At 44.8% G+C, this 12,482-nt stretch overlaps 1 protein-coding gene across 8 annotated transcripts in view; it reads left to right on the top strand.

Moving 5' to 3' along the window:
* The window catches only part of ACSBG1 (acyl-CoA synthetase bubblegum family member 1), a 57,184-nt gene that overhangs the window by 41,107 nt on the left and 3,595 nt on the right, over positions 1-12,482 (top strand). For all 8 annotated transcript variants that reach the window (XM_079129373.1, XM_079129374.1, XM_079129378.1 and 5 more), the window contains 6 exons: positions 6,427-6,507; positions 6,601-6,750; positions 7,049-7,225; positions 8,152-8,333; positions 9,637-9,867; positions 10,555-10,772. In XM_079129373.1, the coding sequence (XP_078985499.1) occupies positions 6,427-6,507; positions 6,601-6,750; positions 7,049-7,225; positions 8,152-8,333; positions 9,637-9,867; positions 10,555-10,772 (1,039 nt within the window). The remainder of the gene's footprint in view (positions 1-6,426; positions 6,508-6,600; positions 6,751-7,048; positions 7,226-8,151; positions 8,334-9,636; positions 9,868-10,554; positions 10,773-12,482) is intronic.

Consider the following 12,482-nt stretch of genomic DNA (forward strand, 5'->3'; position numbering starts at 1 on the left):
AGAAGCTGAGGCACAGCACACCTGCTCCTCTTTGGGAAGGTACTAGAAGAAATTGCAAAGTTTGGGCCAGCTCCTTACAGCCCTAGAGCCCAAAGCACTATGGGCACGAAACTGAGGGAGACCCCACCCCAACCAGAGTCTGGCAGGGACATGAGTTAGCAACTTAAGGGGCAGTTCCTTCAAAAGCAGGGTTGGCTTCATGGGGGCATGTCCCACACAGTGGTGCAGGACTTAGAGCTCGGTTTAGTGCTTTGCTCTCACCATCTTTGAAAGTCTCAAAGAGGTTGGAACATTTGCATCTTGCAGTTGGCTGGTCCTGTGCTCAGGTTCTGGACCTCTTCCGGGGTTTGCTCTAAGCCACGTTGAGTGTACCCTCTTCTATGCCATTTAAGGATTATTTTGAAAACCCTCTATTTCACAGGCACTTTGAACCTACTTTTATTTTACTATAAAATTTTAACAAATGGCTCCCTTCACAAATGGGGAGAATGGTCCTGCCTCTTTAGGGGGTCCTTTTTTGTCTCTATTTCTTTTGGACCCTGTGTTTTTGGGATCTCTTGTTCCAAACATCTCCCTTCTGTCTGACCTGGATACCTCCTTAAGACAGGGAAAGGACAGGTGAGTGTCCATTGTGTGACCCCCAGTGAATCCCTAGGAGACACAGCAGAGCTAAGATGTTCTCAAACCCTCCCCTCACTCTTCCCCCCAGGCTCTTGGCAGTGGTCAGCAAGGTCGCTCCAGTACTGGCCATGCAGGCATCCTGGGACTTAATGTGGCCCAGACTTCCTCAGGTTCCCAAGCCTCAGGAACAGGGTTCTGGGGTTATGAGCCAGTTCCTGAGTTGATCTCTTCCTAGCCGCCTCCAGGGGCTGACTATGCCCTTCCGGCCAGATTCAGCCTGAGGTCTTGTGGGTCTAAGATCTGCCTGGTAGCCAAGACAGTAGGTGCCTGAGCTGCCACATACCCAGTGGTGAGCCCTCTCCTCAGCCTTCTCCAAAGGCCACACGTTCCTTTATGCTCCCATCCATATCAGAATCTGGGAGCTTAACAAAAACAGTGTGACTCTACTCCATGTATAACCAGAGAAATGAAAAGTTGTACCCCATATGTGTACAATGAATTAAAAAAAAAAAAAAAAAAGGCCCCCAGTAGATTTTGCCACACCCCTCAGGGGTGAAACCCACTTGCATAAGGAGGTTGTTGATCAAATCCAAATGCTACCTTCTACCCCAGTTTTGCAGCTGAAGAAACCAAAGGCCCAGAGTTAGAAGATGGCCTTAGGTCATTAATAAAATTTGTATTATGAAAGTTTTCAAACAAACAAAACTAGAGAGAACCAATCCCCCCAACACACACACACACATACACACCATCATCAGATTTCATAATTATCAGTGTGGGCTAGGGATGTGGCTCAGTGGTAAAGCATTTTCCTGGCATGTATGAAACCCTGGGTTTGATCCCCAGCATCAAAAAAAAAAAGGATCATCAATGCTTTACATTTGCTTTTTCCACTCACCTTTTTGCTGCAGTATTTTAAAGCCAATTTCTGATCTCATGTCATTTCATTCCCTGAATCCTTCAACAAGTACTTCTAAAAAAAGAAAAAGTGAAATAGTTCTCAAATAATTATTCTAAATACCTCATCTAACACAAGTGAAATAATTCCTTCATATCATCTACTACATACAATATCTTTTCCCCCGATTTTTTATTGAAGTAAAATACATGCAACAGTGGGCTGGGGTTATGGCTCAGTGGTAGAGCACTTGCCTGGCACGTGTGAGCTTCCATATTCTTTATCTGTTTATTCCTACATGTAGGATGAAGCCTTTACTATGGTTTTTATTCCTATTCCAAAACATGAAATATCAGTGAGTGCAGGGACATACACCCATCATCCCAGCAACTTGGGAGGCTGAGGCAGGAGGGTTGCAAGTTTGAGCAACTACACTAACTACACTAAGCCTCACCAACTTAGTGTAGACCCTGTCTCAAAAAAAAAAAAAAAAAAAATGTAGACCCTGTCTCAAAATAAAAAAAAAAGGACTTTTAATCCCCAGCACTAAAAGAAAAAAAAAAAAAACCAATATGACATATCAGAATTTTTCTTTTATTCACAGTAATAGCAACAGAATTCATAGTCTACATACTACCATGAGAGTGAGGCTCCTTCTTGGGAACCATAATTACTAATCTCTTTGCTATCACATTGGAACTAGTTTAGAATGAATCTGAGTTGGATATATTGTAGATAAAGAATTCTAACATAATTCTTCACATTCCTTCATTTTACCATTTATTATTACAGCCCTAGTAATAGTTCACCCATTATTCCTTCATGAGACAAAATCAAACAAATTCCATTTCACCCCTATTGCGCTATAAAAGCTATTCTAGGACTACTGTGTGTAGCTGGCCCTTCTGGGGTTCTGAAGCACACTGGGGGTGAGAACTTCCACCATAGACATACTGCAGAAACCAGGTCAGCTGTCCTGCACAAGGCCTCACGTTCTGGATGTGTCTTACTACTTCCTCTTGCTGTCCTTTAACTTGCTCCTGGAAACTCTATAGTTCCTAAGGGCTAGATGTGTTTCAGATGAGAATTTTATGGCAAGGACACCCCACAGGTGGCACTGGGTACTTCATAAAGCACAGCCTCAAGCAGCACAGATGTCAGGTGCTACTACCCTCAGTGACGCTGAGCGACATCTAGACCCAGGTGGTGACCACCTGCTCTTTCATTGTGACATTCCCCAGCAACCTTTCCCTTTTAGCATCCATTGGTTCTCTTTGGCTGAATTAGTATTTCATGTTGATTTTCATGTTGATTTGATTTGCTAATGCACCAGCCAGAATTCTTCTTCAAAGGAAGAACTTGCCCTCACCTGAGGCTCTTTGGCATCTGAAACATTGTTTGCACAGAGCAATTGTGGTAGAAAGAATAATGGTCGATTTTGGCGATCATTCCATGAGGACTGGAAAGAATATGGATTCTGCAGTTATTTGGTAGGGTATTCTATAAGTTTTAATTATGTCGAGCTGGTTGGTGGCTTATAATGTTATTCAAGTCTTATACATACCTATGGATTTTTCACCTGCTTGTTCCATCAAATACTGAGAAAGTGGATGGAGGTATAGCTCAGTGGTAGAGAGACTGCTCAGCATGTGTGAGGCGCTGGGTTCAATCTTCGCAACAAACACACACAAAAACAAATACTGAGAGAGGAAGTGTTGAAATCTCCTATTGTTATTTTGGATTTATCTATTTTTCCATTTATTTATATCAGTGCTCACCTCACATATTTTGGAACTCTATTATACACATATTTAGATTTGTTATGTCCTTGATGAATTAACCCTTCCCTCTCCATAACTTCTGGTTCCAAAGCTACTTTGCCTCAAATAACACAGACATTCCAGATTTCTTATGATCAATGTTTGCATGGATACATTTCTATATTTCTTTTATTTTTAACCTAGCTGTCTTGTAGGCAGCATATAACTAGGTTATTTCCTCTGTCTCCCATTTATTCTTCTTTCTTTCCTTTTTTTTTTTTTTTCCCAGGGCCTTGTACATGCCAAGCAAACTCTCTGCCACTGAGCTACAACATCCCAGTCCTGTGCTTTTTCCTTTTCTCCTTTTTCCTATTTTGGAAAGATAGGAAATATTTGAGTTTTTGTTTTGTTTTAGTATTCCGTTTTATCTCCATTGGCTTATAGACCTTACGACATGCTTTTTTTTTTTTTTTTTTTTTTTTTTTTTTTCCTTTTTGCAATACTGGGGATTGAATCTAGGGTGCTCTACCACTGATGTACCCCCAACCTTTTTATTTTTTCTTTTGAGAGAGGGTCTCACTAAGTTGCTTAGGATGGCCTCAAACTTGTGATCCTCCTGCCTCAATCTCCCAAGAAAATATTCATCTTAATTTATCACAGTATACTTTTTTTTTTAGGATAGGAAGGTTGCTAGAGATTGAACCCCAGGTCTCACACATGTTAAGCATGCACTCAATCACTGTGCTACATCCCTGACCCCCATCACGGTATACTCTTCAGTGTCACATCGCTTCACATGTAACATGGAACTCACAACACATGCACTTGGTCATCTATATCTGCCATTCAACCATCCTCAGATGGAAAAAATTCAGGGGAAAATGCATTTGTACTGAACGTGGACAAACTTTTCCCCTTGTTAGTATTCCCTAGACAATACGATAACTATTTACATAGCATTTACATTTTATTAGGCATTATAAATCAGAGATTATTTAAAATATGTGAGAGGATGTGCAAAAGTTACATGCAAATATCATGCCATTTTATGTAAGGGGCTCGAGCATCCTCAGCTTTTGGTATCCTCCAATACCAGGGAGTCCTGGACATGATTCCCTCTGACCCGGAGGACCGTAGCACTTCCACCAGCCATCCTTGGTGTCGTCCATGTTACTTCTACATAGCTTGTAAACCCCAACACATTGGTAGTATTTTTGCTTTAAACAGTTGAATATCTTGCAAAGAAATTTTAAAAGAAGAGAAGAGGGTCTTTCATGTTTACCCTCATTCTTGCCATTTTTAGACACTGCATTCCTTGTGTAGATCCAAGTTTCATTGGGTATTGTCTTCCTCTTGACTTAAGAGCCTCCATTCCAGGCTGGATGGTAGCACATATCCTCAGTTTCTCTTTGTTTGAAAAAGTGTTTATTTTTGCCTTCATTTAAGAAGAAATAATTTCATCTGGTTTAGAATTCTGGGTTGACAAGGTTTCCTCTGTTCCTGCAGCATTTTAACGATCTCATTCCCATTTGCATGGTTTCTGGTATGAAGCCTGTGGTTCCTATCTTTGTTCCTCTCCACAGAATGTGCCTGTTTCTCTGGCTGCTTTTTAAAACACTGGTTTTCAGCAGTTTGGTTGTGTTGTGTTTTGAGTGGATTTTCTCTGTGTTTATTTTGCTTGAGATTCATTGTGATTCTAGAATTGGTAGATTTATTGTTTTAATCCAACCTGGAAAATTTCTCAGGCTTTTTTTCATTTTAAAAAATATTTTGGGGGATCCCAATTACATGTATGTTAGATGTCTTGATATTGTCCTACAAATAATTTTTTCTTCTCTAAACTTCTATTTTATTTTATTTTATTTTATTTTATTTTATATTTTATTTTATTTGTACCAGGGTTTGAACTCAGGGGCACTTAACCACTGAGCCACATCCCAAGTCCTTTTTACGTTTTTATTTTGAGACAGGGTCTCACTGAGTTGCTAAGTGCCTTGCTAAGTTTCTGAGGCTGGCTTTGAACTCATGATCCTCCTGCCTCAGCCTCCTAAGCCGCTGGGATTATAGGCATGTGCCACTGCGTCTGGCTCTATACTTCATTTTGAAGCTCTATAGTACTGGTGTAGATAGCCTTTACCAAGGTTAATTTAGCCCCACATAGTAGACATGATCCTTCTGGGTCTCTGCTTACCCAGGAGGTCCCATGTGGCTGGTTGATGGAAGCATGAAGAATACATAGGTGTGTCCTTTTTTGCCTTCCAGCTGAGTCCTCATCTTTTTCCAGCCTATTTCCCCCTTATATCTGTGCAGGTGGATCTTCAGTCAAAGACTCAAGAAGACCAAAAGTGCACTGTTTTAAAATCCCTTGATGTAATTCTGTGTGTGTCTGTGTGTGTTTACTCATGTGTGTGCATGCGTATGTCAAACTTGGTCTATAGACTTCATTTCTTTCAGATTGTTTTTAACTCTTGGAGAATCATCCTTTCCGTCTTTTACATATTTTTCAAATGATTATAATATTTACATGATTAGAAAATCAAAATTTTATAAGAGACACTCAAAGAATTCTTGCTCCCCCGCTCCTTACCCCTGTTTTTTTCCTCTTCTCATAGATAGTCAAGTAGTTTTGGATTTAACCTTCCAGAGTTCCTTTTGACAATATAAGCAAATAGGTATTTGCATACATTTACATACATTCATTATGTTCACTTTGTGTTCCTTTCTTACACAAAGGTAGCATGCTACATGCTTATTGTACACATTCTCTTTTTCAGTAATATTTCCCAAAACCCACTCTACACCAGAATTTAGCACTATCCTGTCCCTGTGGCCTGTTCTGACATACAATTACCTAGTGCTCTCTTGTGCAGTTGGATCACTGTGTTCTTCCAGGTCCTGTATCATTTGGTGGTTTCCCCTGCCCCCTGCCTATCCCCACTGTCACTATTCCCAAGTTCCCACGATGTGAATCTATGGACAAAGGGTGGCAATTGTTCTGCTGAAGTCAAAGATCAGAGATGGAGAACCCAGAGACCTTTGCCACACAATGCCTGCCAAGCAGACTGATGCTGGTGGGAGGTTGGGGTTTCTTTTCAGAAAGTAACATTTTTATTGCTGAAACCTGGTTTGCTTTCCCTGTCAATGCAGATCTGGAAAAATTTGCCCCATCTGAAGGCAGTAGTGATATACGGAGAAACTCTTCCAAAGAAGATGACCAATGTGTATACGGTAGGGTAGTGTGTATACCCCTGGGTGACAGGTGGGGCTGTCTGGGCCTGCCCAGCTGACCTGGACTGATTGCTGTCCCCCACCTGGCCACAGATGGAAGAATTCATGGAGCTGGGGCGTGAGGTGCCGGAGGAGACCCTGGACTCCATCATTGATGCCCAGCAGCCCAATCAGTGCTGTGTACTAGTGTACACGTCGGGCACCACTGGGAACCCCAAAGGCGTGATGCTGAGTCAGGACAATGTAGGACAGATGGCAAGACGGGTGGGGTGGGCTGGGGTGGGTCTGTCCCAACAACTTCTCAGGGAGCTGGGATAAGTAAGACAGCCCACAAACTGGACACAAAAAAAGGGGAAGGGAAAAGGGTGAGGGGAAGCCTATCCCTGAAGGTGTGTTTCCAGGAACTACAGAATTACCTGGAAGAGTATCCACTCTGGGGGGTCCCTAAAGAAGTAGCTCCAAGCTCCTAGGATGGCCACAGTTGTGAGCACTGCCAGAGCTGGCTGTGAACACTGCTGGGGCCCATCTGCCTACCCTCCAGATCACATGGACAGCCCGGTTTGGCAGCCAGGCTGGCGACATCCAGCCAGCAGAAGTCCAACAGGAGGTGGTGGTCAGCTACCTGCCCCTCAGCCACATTGCCGCCCAGATCTATGACTTGTGGACAGGCATCCAGTGGGGGGCGCAGGTCTGCTTTGCTGAGCCTGATGCCCTGAAGGTCAGTCCACCTCTCTGCCATGTGGGTGTCCAGCATGTGAGCAAGAGCATGCCCAATGCATACTCCTGTCTGTGTCCCTGCATGTACATTTGTGGGTTCGCTAGTTAATTGTGCATTTATCAGGCAGAATTCTCCCAGCTGCAGGTTGCATAGCCTGACTCAAATGACCAAACAAATAGGCAAACTGATGGCATTGTAGTAAGTTGAGTTAGAGTGGTTTGCAGGGTCTACAGCACTATCAAGGAGACCTCCTCACAGGAGGATCATAAGATGATCACAGGTGGCCACAGTCCCTTCCTGTATCCCAGCTGCGTAATCTACACCTATTCTTTGAATCCTTATTTTATTTTATTTAAAAAAATTATTTTAGTTGTAGATGAATGCAATTCCTTTATCTTATTTGTGTGGTGCTGAGGATCGATCCCAGTGCACACGTGCGAGGCAAGGACTCTACCACTGAGCTACAATCCCAGTCCTGGATCCTATTTTAACTGTGAGGGAAGTTTCCCAGAAGCCCCCAGCAGCTTCCCTGACCCAGCATCTCGGTGACCCACACAATGCCACGTGTCCATTAGGAACATGTCCATTCCTAAAGCATTAGGCTTCTTAGAGGAATGAGGTTATCAGGTTTGAGTTAGATAAAGGAAGAGCCACCCTTGGGGGCAGGAAGGGACAAAGATACTTCTGAAGCATCTGGCTATCTGGTACCCAAATGACACCAAGTTTCTATTAGTGGAGTGTGAGGGGACAACTGTTGAGCCACAGCCAACAGCCCATGCTGCAGGCTGGGTGGGCTGTGCTCACCTGTGCATGCATCTGTGTGCAGCAGCCATGCTGTGTGACCTGTACACACCTGATCAGGTGCAGGGACTCCTGGACCCAGCTGGCCCTGAACAAGAGGGCTGACTCTCCCGATTGGTGAATAGGGAAGCCTGGTGAACACACTGCGGGAAGTGGAGCCCACCTCCCACATGGGTGTGCCACGCGTGTGGGAGAAGATCATGGAGCGGATCCAGGAGGTGGCAGCTCAGTCTGGCTTCATCCGTCGTAAGATGCTGCTGTGGGCCATGTCGGTGACCTTGGAGCAGAACCTCACCTGCCCTAGCAGGTACAGAGGGCCAGGGGACAGGAGGCCAGAGGAGGCAGCAAGGCTGGCTCACAACCCAATACACACCAAAGCTTCAATAGGCTTGTCCCAGGCCCGGGGTCCTGTAAGTTCTGAGGACCCCTGTGTAGAGGCCACATCAACAAATGGGACTTGTACTCCTTTACTCGTTGCAGCCCTAATGGGACAGTTGGCACCTTTGAGTTTTGACTGGGAAGACTGTCTTCTCTGAAGAGAAGTTCACCTTCCTGGCAGCAGCCCTACTAGTCTGCTGAAGTCTCCTGACCTCAGTAGATGAGGGCAGAAGACCCCACTGTGATGAGAGTTCATCCTTTCCAGTATTCTCAACATTCAGCATCCCACATGACCACTCAGACCTCTCCTCAATCCCTAACCCGTGTGTGTGTGTGTGTGTGTGTGTGTGTGTGTGTTACAAGGAATTGAACACAGGGGTGCTCTACCACTGAGTCACATCCCCAGCTTTTTTTTTTTTTTTTTTTTGTCCTTTGAGACAGGGTCTCACTAAGTTGCTCAAGACCTCACTAAGTTACTGAGTCTGGCTTTGAGCTTGCGATCCTCCTGCTTCAATCTCTGGGATTATAAGTGTGCACCACTGCACTCAGCCCTTTTTATTTTTTGAGACAGGGTCTTGCTAAATTGTCCAGGCTGGCCTCAAACTTGCAATCCTGACTCCCAAATCTCTGGAATTACAGGCGTGCACCATGTCTGGCATCCCCACCCTTTCTGGTTGCTTTTTAAATTCTCACAAAATACTATCATGTATTTATAATGATATAAAGCTAGTGAAGTTTCAATTTAGCAATAGTTTCTATTAGCAGCATGTCTATGAAACAGTATCATGTTTTATGAGAACTATGGACACATCTATGCATCTTCAACTTCATTTACATACATGAAGTGAATATGCATTACAAATATTTGTGGGATCATAGTCATGTGGTACCTGTGTGTCTGTGGATATAGACTTCAAGTCTCTGCATGTGTGTATTGGGTTGCAAATTTGCATGCCTCTGAGTTGTTGCCTGTGTATCTGTATACAGTTGAATCTGCCTGACTTCCTGGCTCAAGGCCTATTTGCACACAACCATATGCATGTGCATCTTCATTTGCATAATGAATATGGCAGGACCAATATTCAAAATATTTAACAAAAGGTTCAGCATTGGCATCGACCAATTAGAATAGACAACCAGAATGGCTGTGCTGGTATATACACATGGAATACACACCATTTCACCAGTGTGTTTCCTTTCTTCCATGGACCCCATTCTCCCTCTCCTACCAGTGACCTGAAGCCCTTCACAACCAGACTGGCAGATTACCTGGTGCTAGCTAAGGTCCGTCAGGCATTGGGCTTTGCCAAGTGTCAGAAGAACTTCTACGGGGCTGCCCCCATGACTGCAGAGACACAGCGCTTCTTCCTGGGCCTCAACATTCGCTTGTATGCAGGTTATGGCCTCAGTGAGACCACAGGCCCCCACTTCATGTCCAGCCCCTACAACTACCGGCTGTATAGGTAAGGTCCCAAGCCTCGACATGTACACATGCCCTTGTGTCCCTGCTGAAACCCCTGCATGCCTGTCTACTTAGTGCCCTGAGGACTGGCTCCTCTTTCCCCACTGGAGACCTGGGCCCTGGGCTGGGGCCCCCCAGTGCCAACATTATCATCCTGGGCCAGGCCCCTTGCTTGTCCTCCTTGGTGCAGTGGGGTCTTTGCCACCATGGCATGTGGATCCATGGCTGAAAACAGCCTTAACAGCTCAGGCAGTCCCTGAACAGGCTTCTCATGATGCAGGAATTTCCTTCCCCCATTGCCTCCAGTAGAATGGGTTCTGTTGGAGGGGGTCCCAGAAGAGCCGATGGCCAGGCTCAAGTTGAGGTGGGAGCCAGGGGACAGGGCCAGCCTTCCAGTAGGCAGGGAAGGCAGTCAGGGCTGGGGAGTAGTGTGAAGGTCATCTACTGTGCTCCAGTTCCTCCCTCCCTGCCCGCACAGTGCTCCAAGTCCTACCACTAACTTTCATTCATTCATTCACTGAAAAACCTTTAGCTGGCCCTGTCGGCTTCAGGTCCCCCATTAAAACCCAAAACCCTGGCAGGGGACACCTGGTCATCGGTGAAGACTGAGAGGTTGGGGACCTGGGGCTCCCTAATGAGGGCTCATCCAGGGTTCCCTCGGACCCCTCTCCCCACCTCTCCATCTCAGCTCAGGTAAGGTGGTGCCAGGCTGCAAAATGAAGCTGGTAAACGAGGACACTGAGGGCATTGGAGAGATCTGCCTGTGGGGCCGCACCATCTTCATGGGCTACCTGAACATGGAGGACAAGACATGTGAGGCCATTGACTCTGAAGGCTGGCTGCATACAGGTGACACTGGCCGCCTGGACAGTGACGGCTTCCTCTACATCACTGGGCGCCTCAAAGGTGAGCACCCCTGGCATCTAGCAAGTGGGCATTGGAGGCTGGCAGTAAGGCATGGGAGGAATTTTACCTTCCCCATTATTCATACCCACTAACTGCGTTGAGCCCTTAACTACATGCCACACACATTTTCTGACATCATTTTACTCTATTTACTCTCCCCTGCAGGGACTCTTACTACCCTGCCTTAATGAGAACATCCAGAGAGGTTAAGTGACTTACCCAAGGTCACCTAGCTAGTAAATGGTGGAGCTGGATTTACATCTCAGAGAAATAAGACAAGGCTGGGTGCAATAGTGAACACTCCCAGAATTCTGGAGTCAGGATGATAGCAAGTTTGAGACCAGCCCAGGCAACTTAGTGAGACCCTAAGCAACTTAGGGAGATCTTGTTCAAAATTAAAAAAAAAAAAAATTTAAATGAAAAGGGGCTGAAGTTGTAGCTCAGTGGTAAAGCACTTTTGGGTTTAATCTCCAGTATCCTCCCCCAAGAGAGAAAGAGGAAAAAAGGCAAGACTTTCCAGAACATTCAAGGCATAAATCTTATGTAGTGTTATATGCAAACATGGATGTGATAGAGAATAACACACAAATCGAATATGAAATTTAAAGTGAAACATTAGACTTCAAAGAAATATCCTGTGGAGAAAGAAATGTTGGGGATTCCTCCGTGGAAAGATGTTTCCATCCTGTTGTCCAAATGTGTGTCATATTCCTAGTACCCACGAGGGAATCCCATAGCCCATTTCACAGGGGATATTGTTGCAGGTATATAGAAATGCAATTGTTTTTTGTATGTTGGCCTCATACCAAATGACTTCGATGAGTTCATAGTAGTTCAGTAGTGTCTTCCTTTAAATTGTCTATGGACACAATTATATCACCTGTATATAATAACAGTTGTATTTCTTCCTTTCAATCCTTATGAATTTTTTCTAGCCTTATTGCACAGGTTAGCACCTCTCTCCAGAAGAGTTTTGAACAGAATTGGCAATAGTCAATCTGGGGGTGTAGTTCAGTGGTGAGTGCATGCTCACATGTACAAGGCACTGGGTTTGATTCCTAGGACTGAGGGGAAAAAAGTGGTAGAGGTCATATTTGTTTTAGTTCTGATCTCAGAGGGAAAGTTCTCAACATTTTATCTCATTAAGTATGTTTGCTGTAGATATTCTTTATCAGATTAAAGAAGTTCCTTTCCATATCTCATCTGCTAAGGGGTTTTATCACTAATGGTTGGGCAGAAGGTTGCTAGAAAAGCTCCGAGAAGGGCGAGGTCATTGTGGACTGGGAGAGCTGGAGGAGGCTTCTTGAAGGACGCAGCGGAGCTGGACCCTGAAGAATAGGCAACCTGTTGGAGAGATGGGAAGGGAGGAGGACATTCCAGTGGGAGACACAGGGACAGCAAGAAGCACCATAGTGGGGTGGGTTTGGACTTTGGAACTGAACTGGATTTAAATCTTAGCTCTGCTACTTAATAGTATGTGACCTTAGGAAAGTTACTGAACCTCTCTCTGCCTTGGTTTCCTCATCTGCAAAATGATAAGACAACCTGCCTTTTAGTCTTATTGTGAGGACTGAATGAATCAGTATGGAAGCACTTAGCATGGTGCCTGGTTCGTGGTGAGTGCCATGTGAGTGATGGGGAGGTGGTTGTAAAGCAAAGAAAGGGAGGGGAACACTGGCTATTCAGAGGAGGCGAGAGGCCCAGAGGCCC

The sequence above is a fragment of the Sciurus vulgaris genome (assembly GCF_902686455.1).
Source record: "Sciurus vulgaris genome assembly, chromosome: 2".
Classification (NCBI taxonomy): domain Eukaryota; kingdom Metazoa; phylum Chordata; class Mammalia; order Rodentia; family Sciuridae; genus Sciurus; species Sciurus vulgaris.